This window comes from Falco punctatus, assembly GCF_963210335.1.
Source record: "Falco punctatus genome assembly, chromosome: 5".
In the NCBI taxonomy this organism is placed as follows: domain Eukaryota; kingdom Metazoa; phylum Chordata; class Aves; order Falconiformes; family Falconidae; genus Falco; species Falco punctatus.
In genome coordinates, this window is record NC_137584.1 from 38,703,776 (window position 1) to 38,723,418 (window position 19,643).

General features: G+C 37.6%; 1 protein-coding gene across 20 annotated transcripts in view; it reads right to left on the minus strand.

Moving 5' to 3' along the window:
• AFDN (afadin, adherens junction formation factor) overlaps nt 1-19,643 on the minus strand; it is a 168,868-nt gene that overhangs the window by 47,155 nt on the left and 102,070 nt on the right. For 14 of the 20 annotated variants that reach the window (XR_013928387.1, XM_080388958.1, XM_080388948.1 and 11 more), the window contains 7 exons: nt 15,008-15,069; nt 13,971-14,176; nt 10,301-10,321; nt 9,420-9,565; nt 7,047-7,141; nt 3,500-3,765; nt 2,859-3,002 (listed from right to left, as the gene is read on the minus strand). Coding sequence is in view for 19 of the 20 variants with exons in the window: in XM_080388958.1 (XP_080245084.1) it covers nt 2,859-3,002; nt 3,500-3,765; nt 7,047-7,141; nt 9,420-9,565; nt 10,301-10,321; nt 13,971-14,176; nt 15,008-15,069 (940 nt within the window). In the remaining variant the exon portion in view is untranslated. The remainder of the gene's footprint in view (nt 1-2,858; nt 3,003-3,499; nt 3,766-7,046; nt 7,142-9,419; nt 9,566-10,300; nt 10,322-13,970; nt 14,177-15,007; nt 15,070-19,643) is intronic. The other 6 variants (XM_080388961.1, XM_080388966.1, XM_080388965.1 and 3 more) reach the window with 1 other exon arrangement.

The window sequence follows — 19,643 nt, forward strand, 5'->3', positions numbered from 1 at the left end:
CTAAGACTGCAAGGAAACGGAATTTGGGAATCTATTAGATATAAAACTTCTTTGGCTCCACTATGTAGTCAGTACACTGCATTGTTTAATTTGATTAAATCCCATAGATTACATAGTTAGAGAATGTAACAGAAGCATTAATGTTTACTTCAATATTTTCAGAACTTGTGGTGCATGTTTTTACTTGATAAGAGAGCTGTATTTAAAAATATATAGCAGAGAACATGCATGTGCAGAGGTGGAATTACAGGCAGCTTTAAAATTTTGACACTTTGTTAAGTGTACATACGCTTCTGTAAGATTAAATATATAGAAAGGAAACAGGTAACTTGTGTAAACCAGAATTTTCAGCTCCATCAGGACACATATACCCACGAAGGACTAACAGCATATACAGTTCCCTAGCCTGGGAAATTTTATAGAACCAATTTAATTCTACATTTCCTGGGAGCTCAGGATGTGAAGCATCCCTTAAGATAGGTATCTCGTTTTTAAGTAACATTGTAGAAGCACAGAACACGAGAGCAGGATTACTCAAGGTGCAGAAAGGAACACTGAATTTTTACATTTGGTGTACAACTCTTCTGCTTAGTATCACAAAAAGTTGTAAAACCAGTGTACTTTTCACAATGTAGCTACTGTGGGTGCATGCAGCACATAGTAGCCTGCCTTCCACATTGAGAGGGATCGCTAAGATTTCAGTAGGTTATCTGTTACTGGATTGTATGTACTGAGGAAAATCAATTCAAAAGTTCACAAAAATCAAATTCCTAACAACTCTGTAAAAACTAAAGGTCCAAGCAGCACTTTCTGTTTCTACACTCTTCTATTTATGGCAAATGACTCAAGAGTGCCCAGTGCAAAGGCTCTTCTCTCTCCTCAAGCAGTTCCTCCATTTTTGTTACCTTATATGCCTTAGGCTGCCTAAGTTTTAGCATGAAAGCATTCAGTTAAGTGAAATAAAAAAAATAAAAAAAGTTACATCTTTTTAAAAAGTTGCTTGTAAGTAATAATTCTCTGAGCACTCAGTCTCTTCCAAGTTGCATGCTCTGCCTTAGGAACCAAGAAATCGCCTTAGGTTTGCCTCATCACTACGTTTGAATGTGCAATACTTAAAAGTATCTGCACCTCTAGTTAACCATCATTCTTTCTGGAAGCGCACTCACCCCAGAGATGTGTGATTTTGCTGGCATCAAGACAGAATTACTATAATCCATCTACCTGATGTTGCTATGAATATTACATATAGATCCATTTACTACAAGTATTTGCTTTACCAAAGATTCAGATGTGATTTCCAGCCTCTTTCTACAGCTTTTGCTTGGCTCCCAAGACCAGCTTAACAGTTCTGTCTTAATCTCACCTCAGCTACACTAATGTGCAACTCAGAGTCTATAAGCCTGATGCAACAATTTTATTAGTGGAGCACAATGCAGAACACAGCTGAGACAAAACCATGCAAGTGTTCTCATCTGAATGTTCAGTTTCAGTAAACTCCCAGCGGAAAGTCAGATAAATCCAGTCCATCTTTAGAAGTGCTCTTCAAGAAGGGCCTTTTTACCACAAAAAGTGCTAATTTTTAAAGGAATTACAATGACACTAAAATATGTAAAAGCAAATACACTTGTATTCCTTTGAACAAATTCCAAACCTTTACATTTTTCAGATTTGGCAGCAATTAAGTCGGGGTTTGCATGTACAAGTCCTTCTCATAGCAAGAAGCAAAGTCGTCCCAAATACCACTGCACCACAACAGGACAAACTAGTCTTACTGCAACCCTCCCTCTGACACAAAAGCAGCCTGTCAAATCTAGCACTGTATTTCTTTGGAGATCTCTAAATAATAGTAGAAGTAATAATAATAATAATAATAATGGCAATGATAACAATAATAATAATACAGCTGTGGAATTCTACCTACGTGTACAAACAGGGAATATAAGCTATGTTCTTCAGCAAGACTTTTTGGTTTGGTAGCCAATATATAAAATATATCTAAGCTACAAGTCCTCCTAAACACATTTAAAACTATTGTGTCAGTACCTTTGATTTAATAAACAGATGTATCCAAATTTATTAAAAAATAGACTTTGTAGACAATGTATTCAGTTATGTAGGTATTAGAGTATCTTCACCTTTTAAGATTTTTTTGAGATCAGTCAACTATCAGGGTTTTCCTTAAGTGTTTCTTACAATTCTGCAAGGAACATAAAACCTCTTTCGACTTTTGCCAAGATGATTTTTCCCATGGATAAAACTCAGAATAGTCAGTTATGCCGCAAATATCAAGACAGAAACCAGTTCCGAAAACAACATTGTATATTCTATGTATCAATCTATCCAAAGGACAATCTGTCCATTGCTTGTATGAAAGAATTCAATATTCATTCATTTTTCCATCCCACGTGTAAAAAAGCTTAAGTGTTCCTGCTGCTTTCATTTGATTTCTATGATTTATCAATCTTTATTCCCTTTGGCCATACATAGAACCAGCTTCTGGGAGTGCTCTGTGCACCCCTCCTCTACTACCTTACTGGATTTCATCCACAACTGGTGTAAAGGTGCAGTGACACCCTTCTTGAGTATGCTCTACATGCAGCGTTACCTTACTTTCCAGCTCAGTGTAACAGAGATTTTTGGTAATACCCTACTCAAGTTGCAGTGAAGTACACCAAAGTGGCCAAAAGCAGGGTGATAGCACCGATATTTCTTAGTGTATAAAGAGCAGATTGCCCACACTGACTCTTCTCATAACAATTCCAAACAGTAAGATTGCTATTTCCAGCCAGTGTTTTTATTTTGAGTCTATATTTCTCAGGTATGTTAAAACAGTACAGTAGATGATAGAAGAAACTTACTGTTGGGATGAGTGGTTCATCTGGAGCACAGTGATAATTCTGCAGCAAAGCTTGTAGCTGCAGAGAATTCAGCTTAAAGCAAGTACTGTTAATATTTGGAACATCTGCATGTGAGTATTTGTCCATGGTAAGCAAAGTGGTTGCCTGGAGGAGGAAAAAAAAGTCATAGGAGACAAATCCAAACCAGAATGAAACCTTAAGCCTTGTTCCCAAGTCTTTCTTAGATAAGAGATAGAAGACGACAAAGCAGGAAGCCAGATTTGTAACAGAAGCAACATAAATATCCCCAAAACAACCACTAACTATATCCCCTGTACATATAAGACCAAATTAATAGTAAATCTATCATAAATTAAGCATATCAATTTTTCAGCTACTCGCCTCTGTTCAGCGTAGTTATTAGCTCAGTCTTATAAACACAGGTCAAACACATTGGCTAAAATCACCAATTATTAATTCACTTGCAACTTCAATATTAATGATGTTGAAAACATCCTTCATGTCTTTGCATGCTACCTCAGTGTTGCAGGATTGAGTCACACAAACTACACTTGTCCTCACACTGTTCCACAGAATATACAAATATTCTCTTTGAATATACAATTACATGAGAAGTGTTAATCAGAAATACACACACTCACCTGCACTATTCTGCTCAGGTGGCAATCAGCAGCCAATTCTAAACCCTGTTTTTCTGCCCAGGCTTCAATGTGGCCCAACTGTTGACGAACAATAGCTCCCCAGTAATGTGAACATAACCCTGAATCTGGGGCCGTCACTAATCTGTTGAAGAGCCACATGTTGATAAAATGAAACAGCTGGGAGAAGAGCTGTATAGTCAGAGCAGCATTCACTCTACATCGTCGCAGCAGGGACATAGCTCCAGTCAATGTATGCAGCACATCATCTACGGAGATGAAACAAAATCACATTCACATACTGCAACATACAACTGGTTTAGGCCATAAAAAATAATAGAGAGGCACTCAAGTCAGGTTGGTGAATGCTAGCTGGAATCTACAGGTATTTACGTTATACAGACTTCCAGAAATAAATTTACTGCTATATGGTTTTCAAGATTGAGCAACGTTAAACTGACAGCCGAAATATGCTTTTTAACTCCTGAAATCAAAATAAATTATTTCGGGGAAACATCTGGTATGCAAATAAATCACTGGCTATATCTCACATTAAATCACATCCTCATCACTTGAGTAGACTCATTTTTCTGTTTTTTTTTTAATAAGAAGTTACAAGGTTTATAGTCTACTTTTTCAAATGCATATTGCAATTATTCCATAGTTCACTGCAGTTAAATATCAAGTTGTACTCAAAAATTTCAGCAGAAACTATTTGCATTGCATGATGACTTAAAGAACCGCACAACTCACCTTCTGTTTACACATCAGCATTTAAAAACATTATTCAAATTTCCTTTTGCCCACTAGTTCACTGCAATATTATGTAATAAGCAATCAGGACTTCCTGCAAGGTTCACCAAGAACAAACATCCTTATATGCTTCCTGGCGGAAGGTATTAATGCAAGTATAACACTTATCTCCAAGTCTTCTTTTAAGACAATACTTATATCTGAATTCTCTGTTGAAGACACCACCAAATTAACATCTTTAGAATTGAAACACAGGATTGTGCCTGAAAAAATTGTCTGTATAAGACAGAAGTCTATAAAACAGCTCAAAAATAACTGAAATAATGAACATCATCTGCCTCTATTCTAATACCAGTTTGCCACTTTTTCAGGGCTCGTGTCCCAGAAAGTACCCTCTCAAAGTGCAGGGCACTGAAAACCTAACAGTACATCTTTATATTTTTCATTCAATGTTCAACACAGGAAAAAAGCAAGCACAGAAGGCTTAATAACCAAAAGGGCAGGAAGCATATATTAATTCTGTATAAATATTCTTTGTAGCTGAACAGAATGACCATATTTAATAGCTCTGCAGATCATCTTTACTCCAATTATTCAGAATGTCACTATTTTCTTAACTCTTCCTAACCTTTTATCCCTGGTTAATCCCTTCAAACTTGAATATTTTTTACATTTTCCATTTTCTTTCAACATCAAGCTACGTAACATAGGAGGCTCTCACACCTTCCCCATGAAAAGCACAAAGGGGGTTCCTGTCTCAGGGGCCTGTGCGTGAATGTGTTCAGCACGGAAAACAAAAAGAGGCATGAGGAGGCTGAGCACAGTCCCTGAGCTGGGATTACAGCCACAGCGGGACAGCACACAAGACCAGAGCGCTCTCATGGGCAGAACAGACCAGGAAGGCTGGCATTGCCGTGGCACTGGTGAAGCTGGACCCCAAATACCACGTTCAGGTTTGGGCCCCTCACTACAAGGCAGACACTGAGGTGCTGGAGTGTGTCCAGAGATGGGCAACAAAACTGGTGAGGGGTCTGGAGCACAGGTCTTGTGAGCAGCAGCTCAGGGAACTGGGTTTTTTAGTCCAGAGAAAAGGTTGAAGGAAGACCTTATTGCTCCCTACAGCTACCTGAAAGGAACGTGTAACAAGGCAGGTATCGAGAGGAAATGGCTTCAAGATGCACCAGGGGAGGTTTAGATTGTATATTAGGAAACATTTCTCCACTGAAAGGGTGGTCAAGCATTGGAACAGGCTGCCCAGGGATGTGGTGGAATCACCTTCCCTGGAGATGTTTAAAAAACATTTAGATGTGGCATTTTGGGACATAGTTTAATGGCGGACTTGGAAGTCCTAGGTTAATGATTTGACTTGATGATCTTGAAGTTTCCAACCTAAATCATTCTATGATTCCATATTTAAAGTATCATGGCAGGGATCCTTGGCAGGAATCTACACAGCCAGCCAGTTTATCTTTAGTACCTGGGAGGTACTTCATCAGATTCTTCCAGGGCATCCTTATAGTGAAAGCGCTGAGATAAGGACTGGATAAGCAGATGATAATGTAGGCAGAGAACTGGCTGGACTACTGCACTTGGTGGATTTGTGGATACAAAGCCCAGCTGGCAGTCAGTGGCTTCCCTCACAGATTGAGGCTGGGGCTGATACGGTTTAATGATTTTATTAATGATCTGAGCGACTGGATGGAGCGTGTTCTCAGCAAATTCACACATGACACCAAGCAGAGGGAAATACTGATACTCTGAAGGGCAGCGGTATTTTCCAGAAGGGCCTCAGTAGGCTGGAGAAATGGGCTGACAGGGACTTTACGAAGTTCAAAGGCAAGTGCCAAGTCCTGCATCTGGGAAGCAATAAGCCTATGCAACAGTATAGGCTAGGTGCCATCTGGCTAGAAAGCAGCCCTGCCAAAAATGATGTAGAGATCCTGGTAAAGATCAAGTTGAATATGATTAAGCAGCATGTCCTTCACTGAAAGGTAGCTAGTGGCATACCAAGCTGCTAAGTTAGCAGCAGTGCAGCTAGCGCAAGGGAGGGAAGCAATCCTTCCTATGCATTCAGCATTTGTGAGACTGCATCTGGAGCACAACATCCAGTCTTAGACTCCCCGGCACAAGGAGGATACTGATTTAACCAAGCTAATTCAGTAGAGAAACACCAGGATGATTAAGGGGCTGGAGAAAAAGGGTATAAAAGACGAACAGAGAAGTGGATTTGGTTCATCCTGGGGAAAGAGAAGGCTAATGGCACAGCTTATTGCTGTCTTCATCTACTTAATGGGACAGTTCCCATCTCAAAGAGTTTTGAAAGGGTTTCCCTCTCAAAGGTGCACAGCGATAACACAGAACAACAGACAAACACACACAAAAATTGCAGTATGGGAAATTCCAATTAGATACAGAAAAAGTATTTTCACCATGAGGGTAGTCAGTGTTGGAACAGGTTACTCTAAGGTGTTGTGGCATCTCCATCTGTCACTGGAGATCATTAATTCAACTCGAAAATACTCTGAACCACCTGGTTCAGTTGCACCTGCCTTGAGTAAGACACTGGATTAGATAACATCCAGAGGGTCCCCTCCAAACTAAATTATTACATGTTTTTTAAATCCAATACAGATCATTTGAATGTCACTACTGTCCTTTCTTATCATGCGCACAAAACGATCCTAACAGTTCTCAGGGATTAGGGCAACTTGTAAAAGTCGTATCACTGTTAAGAAAAATTCTACTTATTACTAATTACATGGTTTAGAAGACACAAGAAAAGATCAAGCAGTCTAACCTATTTTAGGCCTCTGAGGATTATTTTCCTCTGGATCATCAAGGAATGCTGGCATGTAGTTATTAAGCTCCGATTGCAGACAATGAACCAGGTACCTGGAGAGTTGGGGGGGGGGAGGAGGGGAGAGAGAACATCAACAACAAAAAAATTGTAAAACCCTGTATGTGTTCATTATGAATGCTTCTAAAGACGACAGATTACAAGATTTCTGAAATTACAGTGTTATGTACGTGACTATAGGGAAATAAATACTCTTTAAATGGCCAGAGAGATCAGTTCTGCCACACCTGTCCGAGATGCTGGAAAAAGAATTAGGTTGTCAGGGAACAAACAGCCACTTAAATGCAGTATTGCTACCATACTTGTAAGTGAAGGTCATATGCTTATGCTACATAAAGAGCTGCCGTCAGGCCAAACTCTGGTTCTGTAAGATTGCAAAAACTATTTTTCCAAAATGAAATACAGTTTTCCCTGTTTTAAAGTGTACCAACAGTATACTAGAAAACCAAAAGTTTCCCTGTTCTGAGCCAATGCACAAGAACCTGAAGTGGCTTTAGTGTTTTGTGTAAACAACTTTTTGATTCTTGTATTTCTCTTACCTTTAACAGCAGTGAAATTAAAAGCTTGGCTTAGTATTATTTCTCTTCTAGTAATAAAACATTTTCTTTAACACTGTTTTTCATTATTCATTTATACATTTTCTCTTAAGAACTGAAACTAAAAAGTAATCAAATTGTAATCACATATATAAAGGATAATATTACATGGCTTTCTACAACTCCCTTTTCTCTTTCACTGGTGACATTTTTAATGAAATACCCTCAATTGCTACAAAACAAAAGCCACCATGATTTCAACCAATGCTGGTATATACCAGTTGTTACAATCAAGTAATATTTTCACAGATTTATTTTCAGGCTTCTGTTGTGCTTTTTTATTTGCCTTCTGAATACATATTCCACAGTTCTCCAAAAGTTTAATACATCTATTTGCAATCTGTCACCCTACAGTGCACTTACGGGAGAATTCACGCAGCTAAAATTCAGAAATACCCTCTTGTATCCAGTCTGCTCATCACATACAGGGAAAAAAACCCGGTGCCATTCCCTTCTAGCCACAGCCATATTCTGTCTTTAATGACTATCTAGCAAATGGAAGTAGAGAAGTGTTTTCAAGACCCTAATCCAAAACACTGACCTGCATCAAAAAGGCATAGCTTCAGTAATTCAGAGGTGGTATAAAAATTGAGAGACTTGGTCAAAATAGCTATTTACTATAACTTATTTGCCCGTAATTCACCAACAGGAAAAAAGAAATTAAAAATCTGTAGGAGTACATACAAAGTGGTTTGGTGCATCTCTGATAACTTCCAAAAGTTCAGAAAGCAATGGTAAGGTTTCACATACCACATGTTGCTCTTTAGAGCAATACAGTCCCCCTTAAAGCTAAACAGCTAAACCATGGTTAGGTCTCCCAATCCCGGCATGCTACAGAAAAATGAAAGATTACATTCTGTGCTGTTACAGAAGTATGAAAAGACTGTATTTAAAACAGACATCCTACATATGGGGGAAGGCTGGGTATAGGTCACATAAGGTGAACTGGGACTTCTCTAAATGTTAGTTCCAGAGACACAAGTTTGCTGAGAAATACTTGTTCAATAGTGACTTAGTGGGGAAAAAATCCATCTAAATACGAACGAAAATTTAGCCCTTCTTGATGATTAGCGCTCTGCTCACTCAATATTGTCATCTTTGTTCAAGGACCCTCTCCTCAGAGGACTTCCCTTCTCACTGGACACTTCATTCTATTTTTCTTTTAATCAGTACTGTAATTGCCTGAGCTGACAAGCATAGGTTGGTTTTATCCCAAGCTAATACCCTGTCTTTATGTTTTTATGTGCAAAAAACCACTATGCAAATTGCTATTTATGCAAATTATGAAAGTAGATAACTAGAAGTCCTCAAAGAGAGCAAGGTTCATTACAGACCCATAAATATTTAAGCCTATGTATTTATATATTAACAGCAAATATAACATTTCCCCACATCTCCATAAAAAACTTAAATTAAGAGAAAGCAATCAACACAAACTAAACTTAAGTAACATTTCCCTCTAATTTTCATTGGCAACCCCAAATATCACCAAGAACAGCTAACAGATGAAACTCCTTGAATAGCCCAGCGATCCATATTCATAAATCCAAGTTTCTAAAGAAGTGAGTCTAACCTCTCCAGTAAGTCATCTTCTCAGATATTTAACAATACACAAAAGACATTATTGCTATACCTAAAATTTGGCAAAAATGTGAAGTTATTCTAAAAACCACAGAAACAGAGTATGTTAAGTGAAACAGAAGTTTGATAGCCTTACTTGAATGCCATTTGAACCAAGTGTGCCAAAACATCTTGTGCATCCACAGTAATTCGGCTAAGATCTCTGTCTTGCTTTATGAAATTCAGTAACTCAGATGCATTTGCCATCCAAAAGGCAAGTGCTCCAGCAATATTTTTCTGTTTCTGTAAGTAGAAAGAAGCAAGAAATAATACAGGGAAAGAGTTCCTGATAAAGCATGGCAGCTTAAAAAGGCTCCAAAAGATAGACCAGTACCTTTTCCCATTTCACCAAACATATCTCAGATACCAGATATTTGCAAAATGTTTGTATATGTAACATTGCAATTACTGTAACTGTTAAGTTCAATTTTAACACGTTCACTGAACATACAAAATTCTGTTAAATTGCCATATCAATAAAGTCATGGCATAAGCATCTAGTTATATAGTGCTAAGAGCTTAGTGAAATGCAGTATCTGGTAATCTGTGCACTTTTAAGTGCATATTCACTACTGCCCACTGCCACTCTGATACTGTGCTCACTGGCTTTGATACCAGGTGATTCAGTATCAAGTACTGATCTATCTCACCATCTCCCGACCACAAATGCCAGGCCAGGCAACCTCAGATGAAATCCAAAGAATAGGAACCACAAACAACAACAAAAGAAAATAAAGGGAAGAAAAAGAACTTCGGTCATTTCATATCCACATTGAAGTGCGTTAAGCAGAAATTATGGAATGCCATAAAAGTTGCAAAGTCAAAAAAGGATTTTAGTACTGCATATTCCAGTTGCTGAATGAGTGTTATGAACTGTTCAAGTCCAGCTGTTTGAGTATTGTATTTTGATATGGAAGCAGCATGAGAAACTGAGCTAAGCCAACATAGCTAGGATCAGTTCCCAGCAATATATCCTACCTGATCAACCTGGTCTACCTCCTGGAGAAAAACGGACGAAGGAAATCAAACAGAAGAAAGAAACTTGTGAACAATCATGATAGCTTTAGAAATCAAACACTACATATGAAGGTACAACACTTATGTTCACAGTTAATACACAGATGCATTAATCAGTAGCTGCGATGCAACTGAGCCCCTTTTAAAAAAACTGAATTATTTTAACTAGACTAGTAGCACGACAGCTAAGAACTGAAGTGCCCACGTCACAATTAAGTCAGGGAATGCCCTGTACTAATTGACATCCCAGACTAGCTTGTTATTCCATGCTCAGTGCACCACAGAAACCCCGCAGAATTTTTTGCAGGCAATGGGGTAATTAGCTCTTCAAGTAACAGATCCAGGGAGCTATTAGCCCACACTGCTGCAATGAAGACAATGTACAAACACACACAAAGGGGGACAGAAAACCCCCAGCAGAAAAAAACACAAACCCAACGAACAAACCAAACAAAAAAAAAAAAAAACAGAACACCTAGGACAGATTTAATACATGGTTTTTCAATTAAAGAACAAAAAGACTGTTTTAAACAACAGAAAAGAATCAAATGAAATACCACGCTAAGCTTAAATGCTGGCACATATAAGCTACACTGAGTTAAGCAAACAACAAAAAAACCCCACCAAGTATGTTTGTCTCATTATTTAAAACTGAGCTCTTACAATACAGTGAGCTTAGATGCAAAATTTTGAGGTGTCATTTGCTGTTACTATTGCAATTGTAGTTCAAGCTCAAAAAACCTAATTGCCACTGCTTTCTTTTTTCTTCCCCCTTTCCAACCAAGGCACTCTGAACTGACTGAAGATGTGCGGGCACAGACCAAAAGGGGATGCTCCTTCTACAAACAAATGCTAAAATCTGCAGAGGATCAGAAATGTCACAGAATGATTTGAAGAAAAAAAAATTTACAAAAAATTGGTTTTTCTGTAAGAATTAAGTTTCTATTCTTAGATTTATTGAAAGCACTGAGCCTTCTCACAGATCTCTCCAATTTTATCCCTACCTCATATGAAGTCTTCTATATTTGCATACACTAATGCAAAGACTACAGAAAGCCACAGATTTAATTTATTAGCAAGTACTTCTGGAGTAACTCCAGAAAGCTATCAAGTCTCCTAAAAATCTAAACAGGCAAAATCAGGATTTACACAACTTACTCTACTCCCACATTACAGCACAAGAATTTGTGCACCTTCCCTCTACTTCTCTTTTGGGTACCTCTCTCCCCTTCCCTCCCATCTATCTTGTCTTTCACCCCCCTCAGATCCCTCCCAGTGTAGGCATGTTTTGAGACATTAAAAAACGCCATCTGATACAGCAGCTTATTACATGGTAATTTAACTGTGACAGCCATCAATATAACCACTCATTCTACAGCTTAGACAAAGTAATTTGGCAAAGCCTAGGTAGTACTACTGTTCATATTCCACTCAAGACAGGTTCAAGCTAATGACATTTTCCTGATCAAGCTTTATCATCAATGCATTTCTTTGTCTCCAGCCCATTAACCTTCAAACTCACTTAAGTTCTACTTTTCATCACATATGTAATCTTCCCCCTTTCCTACACCTTCTTCAGCATGACATTTGCAAGAACCTCCTCTCAATTTTCTTCAGCTTCCAACTCTCTTCAGTTTATTTCTTGCAACTAGATAAAGTCTTTCACAAACCACAAATGCAGCTACCACTTCTTTTCTTGATGTGTTCCTTAAATTTCAGGTTGGAGATTATGTTGTAACTACAGAGTTGCAAGGCTGTATAGAAACAGCCTTTCACAAAGGACAGCCCAGACAAACACTCTGTTTTAAACAGTTTTGTGATACTATTAAGCAGGATTATTAAAAATACACTTGCTTGCAACAATCACAAGGCTGGACTTAATTTGGGAAGCCCTCCTCAGTGATGTAAATGAATGCTTTCACAGGATAATCTATTTTCTATTTGTTTTCAAATCAAACTGATGTTGGAGCCCACCTTTCTAGTATCTTCTAGCAGCTACATGGCCATCCATTTTAGTTCAACACAAAGACTGCAAAACTTCATCTTTACCTTCTCACTGTACACATCCCTGTCACCCCATGTCTTTTTGGGGTCACTGTTACTAGTTTACATTGGTTATACAAACCAAGTGACTTCCTTTGATTCAGCCCTGTAACTTCCAGGTTATATTTGAAGCCTACCCTTTCACTGCTTACTTTCCATTCTCCTGATTAAATTGCTTACATTCACGCTCTTTGTATTTCATGTTCTCCACTACTGCTACAGTCTCACCTCTCACCATAACAAATTCCCTCTTCTACAGCCAGATTTTATTTTTAATAGCAGAACCTGAATATTTAACTTTTGATACCATTTCAGTTTTATCAAATATCCATTTACCACGGCATCAAGACTCAATGTACTAGTTCTTCACTTAAGATTCAAACCACCTTTTACCCTTTCATCAGCTTCAGAATGTACATGAAAGACTCATCTTTGTTTTCTTACTGTAAAGTATCTTCAACACTGGCATTTTCTCCCATTCTTTCTTGTGAAAGGTGGGAGCCTGTTGTGACTATTCACAGAGCTGTCCATTTATAACATTCTCCCTGCTGAAAACTCCATTAGATCTTTTCAAAACCTGAACAAAAGCTGAACAGTTTTTCGTTTGCTGTGGCTTTCATGCTACTCACTTGTTTATTTTCCTTTTCTCCCTTAATCAACCCGTTGTGCAACACTTTCATCATCAATTCCCTAAAGCAGGACTAAAGCGCTACGCTTGGGCAGTACTTAGCACAGGCAGGTTAGTAGCCTGTATGGAGCAAGTATGACAGTACTTTTTGCAACAAATATATGTGTTTTAATCAGTACAGAAATATATTCCAATTTTTCCTCTGAGAAAAACCTGCAGACAAAGAAGTTACCATAACTGACTTAGTGAGGATACCCGAACTAGCACTCCTTATTCAGGGAGTGACTGTTACATTTTAACAAGCTATATAATTCAATGTGTAGTTCAATTTCAGACAACCCATTGGATCTTACTCTGCATTCCTACACAAAATAGAACTCTTCCTGTGCTTCTGTAGAAGTCTTGCACATGTAACAGCATCAGATTACATATAAAATGTTGGAACATTTGAGAACTTATATTTCTCTTTATAAAGCAATTGTGTCAGTTTCGCTCAAAAAGTCCAGTTTTATTACCATTTTTGTGGTTACAGAAGTTGTAAAAGTAACAGGATCAAAATTAAGAAGTCACATTCTTTTTATTATGTTCACTTCAGGCATCAATCAGCACGAACAACTGCTACCATAACAATGTTCTTTAATAAGCACATCCAACTTGTTTTACAAGGGCTCGCAGCCAGAAATGCTTGCAAAGATCTTACCTTCTAGAGAACAGAAGAGTAACTTCTTGGCAGAAAAGACATCTTCAAAGCAACAGCCCCTCCCTAACTTCCCTCATTGCTCAGGACAGAGTTTCTTACCACTGACATCACTCAGTGACACAAAAGCAAACCAATACATGCATTGGTCTGACACATAACAGTAGTTGGCTAAACACTGAAAAAACCAAGACTAAGAAGGTTACTAGATAATCTACAACATGTACTTAATTCCCTTAACATGTGTTTGCAGAGAAACTCACCTGTATCACTCCTTCCATCATGTTCACCATCTTGTTGACTATGGCAATGACTTTGTGAGTACGCTCAGCAGGAGTGATGTCAGGTCTGTACTGGCTTGACAATACATACCGACATGTCATATACAAAACATACGTAGGTGACAGCTTAAAATGAACTGTTGAGCTATTTGTGTAATTTATAATGGCAGATAAGAAGGCATCTTCAGCTGTAGAGAAAGAGGAAAAAAATCAACATGTCATAAAGCCAAAGAGAAAGAAAATTAAATAAAACAATTTCATAACTTGGGTCACAGAGGATTTCCTTTTGGAGGAAGAGCAACTTTGGAGAGGAATTTGAACTCTAAATTGTCTATTATGTACTACAGTTACTTAGGCACACTAACACCACACTTGTATATAAAGCTAGAAAATTTGATCATCGGGAAACATTTCTGTACTACTTCTTGTCTCTTTGCTGAAAATTTGCATCTTCAAGGGAACAGGAAAATTCAAGATTTCTCTTGTCCATTCTATTCCTACAAAGCTCCCTTGCTACAGGGAATTCTATACTAACAAAAAACTGTTATGGCTTGTTCACAAATCTACTTAGTTTCAAATATTTGAAGTCTGGATAATCAATCTCTGGTATGACATTTTTCTACAAGATCTGAGACCTTAAAAACTTGGGGACCAAAATAACAAAAAATTTAATTCTAAAATCAGATTTTATATAAAATGCATTTTGACCAAGATGCAATCTATTATCCAAGGCATGGAGAACTGTATAGAAGAAAATTAATTCAACGTACTGTTGAGGAGGTGGGATTAACAATTTTTTCACAGTTAAATTTGACTATCTGAAGATAAAGAGTTGAAATGCAATTAGAATTAGATATGCATACTCAAAGTGTCTGTTCACCCTCACCAACAAAATAAATTCTTACTTCATTAGCAATCATCCGTCCAGTCATTATTCTCTCCAATGTTTACTTAAGTTTTCAAATTGACTGAAATATTACAGCCAACAGGTTAGTATTAGAACTTCACAATTTACTCACAGCTTTCCCTGAATTCAATACTGGCAGGTAGTATCAGTTCTGGTCCATGGGTATCCTGAGGTCTAAAGAAAGAAGACAAAAACTGAAACAAGCACTCCACATGGGTGATATGAATTCCACTGTAAAATAACAGATTTCTCCAATACGCTGGTTCCAAATGCTGATCCAACATCCTTCCCCAAAATAATCCTCTTTTTACCTTTCCTCTAGATTCATTCAAGCTATATTTGCCTGCAACACAAAAGATCAAAACACAGACTTGAACTGTGGAGTCTTGTGAAGGCTTTGATATTAATGAACATCCTCTTCTGCACTGTATGGCAGACTGATAGGATCAGTTTGCCATCTGCCACTGACAGGATTCAAATAACAAATTACCCATGGACACATGAAAGAAAGCGAATGAAGCTTCACTTAAAAGACCAGCTCAGTTACAACATACTATCTTTAATGCCCTCAAAACTGATGAGAACTTGGTCAAGTTATTTGTCCTTTCTTCTGGTAAGGAGGAAAAGGAGGTAAAATTTAGCCCCTACTCTCATCTGGCTGTTGCTATGCTACGTTAAGAAACAGCAGCCATCCCATGAGCCCCAGAACCATCTCCTCACTTAAAACCGATTGCAGCGCTCTTTCTTATCAGTACCTATCAGAGAATCCACAGAGGAGAAAAAATAACAGAAAATTGACTTTTCTGGTGTCTACAAAAGGTTAAGCAAGTATTTTATTCCTCCCTTAAGCAAAAGCATTAACTGAGCTGTTCTCTGTATTAGGCACCTATTTTTAGGAAATATGTAAAAGCTTAACATCTGCAGGCAACAGCCATTTTTAACCACATGTAACATAATAGGTAGCTTTCTACTCTCCCCAGCAACTCTGATAAAGAAAGGAATGTAATATGATTATATAAGCCTCATTCTCCTGAGAATTATTAGCTACGCCACTAAGCAGAGACAGGATGCTGAAGACCTTTATTCAGCTATCTCCTATAGTAAAAGTCCACCACTTCGAAGGCTAATGTCAAAACCCCCAAAATTATATTTTAGCATATTCAATCATACCTTTGGGTTTTGGTGGCAGCTTTTTTTGTTTTTTAAACTTGCAAAAACTTAAACCAACAGGGAACTCAGGTATGCCATCAAGATAATGCTTTCTTATAAAACATGCTCAGCAAGACAAAGTTCCGGGGAGCTGAAAGTTAAGGTACAGCAGGCACAACAGAACAATATGTACACAAATTTCTGCCAGTTCAGTTATATTTCTAATATGACAGCATGCTCTCTTTATTAGCAGCACTCAGCTGGTGTGTAAATTGCAGCGTTTCCTCTGATTTCATCACCACAAATGTAAGATGAACTGATTTCTCACTACCTCCACACTGTCAAACGTGCATCGTCTTCACTGAGAACTTAATTACTTCCGTAGAAGAATAATACCCACGTAGTGTTACCAAAATAGAACTACAGTGACAACTCCAGAGAAATTATTAATCTGTTATTATAGGAATGGTAATAAGACAAAGAAATACTTCAACTGGCTGGTAAACCAATGACAGATTCCAGTTGATGATTTATTTTCTTTTCTTTAGAACAAAAAGATAGCGATCCCTTTCAGCACAAAAGGACAGGATTTTTAGTCTTCCCTCCAATAGCAAAGAAAGCAGCGTGAGAGGTAAGAACTGATATGAATTAGTGCAAGACTGCTTAGAGAATTTTGGAAATCAGTTTTAAAAGAGAAATTAATATGAAGTAGGAAGAGGAAAGACTTTTAAAGATGTTGCTTTAGTTTTACCTGTAAATTAGTTCTCTAGGAAAAAATGCACTAAGTCAATTATTTTAGCTACCTTAATATGAGCGTCCTCCACCTAATGTACCATTTTCTGCTTTCCCTGAGAACACACTAAAGAAAAACTGTCTAATTAAGCTCTGCAAATTGGAAATGTAGTTTGAAATATGTATCTGTGCTTCTGATATGATAGCAGCTACCCAACCTGCTTTGTTACGAGATATATTTTAAGTATATATTGTCTTAGTGCTATTGCTTTCATAGAAAAATCCTCTCTGTGGTGATTAAATTCTCTGAGCTAAACCAGTCTAAAAGTCTAGTTAGGGTATGTCTAGCAAGGACATAAAATATTAAATAGTGTCAGGTAATATTACGCTTTAAAATTGCATTACAAACAGTAACACATTCTCCAGATATTTCTATATTCTCCTAGATTAATTGCCTGTAACAAGCTACATAAAATAAAACATCCTCTGTCCTTGTGTGGTTGTTTTAGCCAGCATCCTAGCTACATATGAATTTTATAAGGCATGTTAAAAATTAGCAATCAGGTGAGTGTCTGCATTCCATTAACATCACTTCCACATTATTATTCTCATTTCCAACCTAACACATTTTTAAGAACTCCTGAAGGGTATCCAAGACAAAAAACAATCTTTTTTAATTTTTTATTATATGCTTTCTCATGCTAATTGAAGTCAGTTACCTAATGAGGATGTATAACCATAATTCTTAACTAAATAGTCATCATCTTTAGTTTCACAGAATCACATTTCAATCAGAACAACCGTACCCAACAAGTCTGAACTCTGAGAGCGTGACTCCATTATTTTTTCTAGAGACTAGAGATGAAGAAATAAGGCGGCCACATTCTAATCTTTGCTCTTCAACACATTCAGTGAGTGACTGGATGAAAGATTTATTTGCCTTATTATTCACCTTTGAACTGCAGTGATGAACACACACAAAAAGAAAAGACAAGGACACTTAGTATATAGGTGGACTAGTTGTACAGTAACAAGAACCTGAAACTGTGAAGATTTTTTGGGTTTTGAAGCAAACATTGCAGTTACTTCACTCCATGATTACTGTCCTTAAAGTTCAGAAAATGAGACCAGAGAATCACAGAGAAAGGCTAACTAAAGATTTACAAAATATATCCACAAAGGGGAAGAAAATTCAGTTTACTTAAGCAACTCATTGCCTGGCATTTCCCAGTTTGACAGCCTGACTCTGCTAATATAGCCGAGAAAGACTATGTGATAGAGATGCAGTATTTAGATAAACTCTCAATGTAATTACACAATGTGTACTACACACATATAAGGTATATACACAAATGAAATATCAATGTCAACACTGGTGATACAAAAAGATCTCTTCAGTTGTAGCTATCACAAATCTAAGTGCAATTTGAATGCCGCTCTAAAAACATTTTCCGCACACAGGTACCAAGGTGAAAAAAAACCCTGTGTATAGTAACAGTAAGACTAGCACGCTTATTCTCTTCAGAAGGAATTAAAAAGTTTAAAAAACAAAGTAAAGGTAAGCCGCAGCTCACAGATAGCTCTGTAGTTTTGAAACATACAACTATAGCACAAGATAATCCTCTTTACAACAAGTACTCCTGCTGAAAGGCAGAAATACAGAAATTTAATGATCTTCATACACATACAAATGTACAGCTAGAACTCAAGAAATATTAACAGTAAAAGCCTGAAAAATTTCTGACAGGCTATAAAAGGTTCACAAAGAGGTTTTGTTATCTTTTGTAAGAGGAAAGTTACAGTTAAAACACTAGCAATTCAACAAGGAGGAGTTAAATCTTCAGAAAGTTTCCAGTTCTGAAAGAGACATTCAGGATGCCCAGGCACTAACAAAAGAATGCAGAGTAGAATCAAGTTGTATTCTACTATAACTTCACTGAAAGCATTTAAGACACCCCTGCTACAAAACACTAAAACATCAGGAATTCAGTTCAGGTGGAAGCACAGTTTTCTGCCCCTTTTTATTCTTTTTTCTACCGCTCACATCTCTGAACTCTGTTTTCTGTCTAGTGAATAATATATCTACCTTGAAGGTACTAGAAGCTTTACAACTTGAAACACTGCACTTTAACCCTGCATTACACGTACCTTATCTTTCATCCATTTATCATAGCAGTTCATCTAAATTTAAAAGCTGATTTATGTAGACAGCAATACAATCTTGTATTTTTTCTTAAGATTTGAAAAAAATTGTTTTCGCAGAATCACAGAATTGCCAAAATGTGAAAGGCCCTCTGGAGCTCATCTGGTCCAACTGCCCTGCTCAAAACAGGGTCAGTTAGAGAAGGTTGTTCATGACCTTGTCCACTCAGGTTTTGAGAATCTTCAAGGATGGAGACTCCACATCCTCTCTGAGCAACCTGATTCAGTGTTCACTCACTTTCACAACAAATAAGTTCCTCCAACTGGGTATTTACACACATTGGTAAGATCTGTCCTGCGCATTCTCTTATCAAAGCTATGTAATTCCAACTCCAGGTACCCAGTCACTCTTTTCATAAACATGTTCTTTTTGTCAAAGCTGACCAAGACATTGGATTCCAGAGAAAAAACAATTGCACAGAAGCCTAAGTTGAAAGGGACCTCTAGAGATCATGTGCTCCAACCTTCTGTTGAAAGGAGAACTTTATCCAGGGTTATCCAGAGCCTTGTCAAGCAGAACCTTGACAATTTCCAGTGAGGGAGATTCTACCAGTTCTCTGGACAAGGTACCACAATGTTAATTTGGTCTCACAGTGACTATTCTTCCCCTCTGCTCCCTACAGCCGGGCAATTTTCCCCCGAAGCAACTTGTGCTCATTGCCACC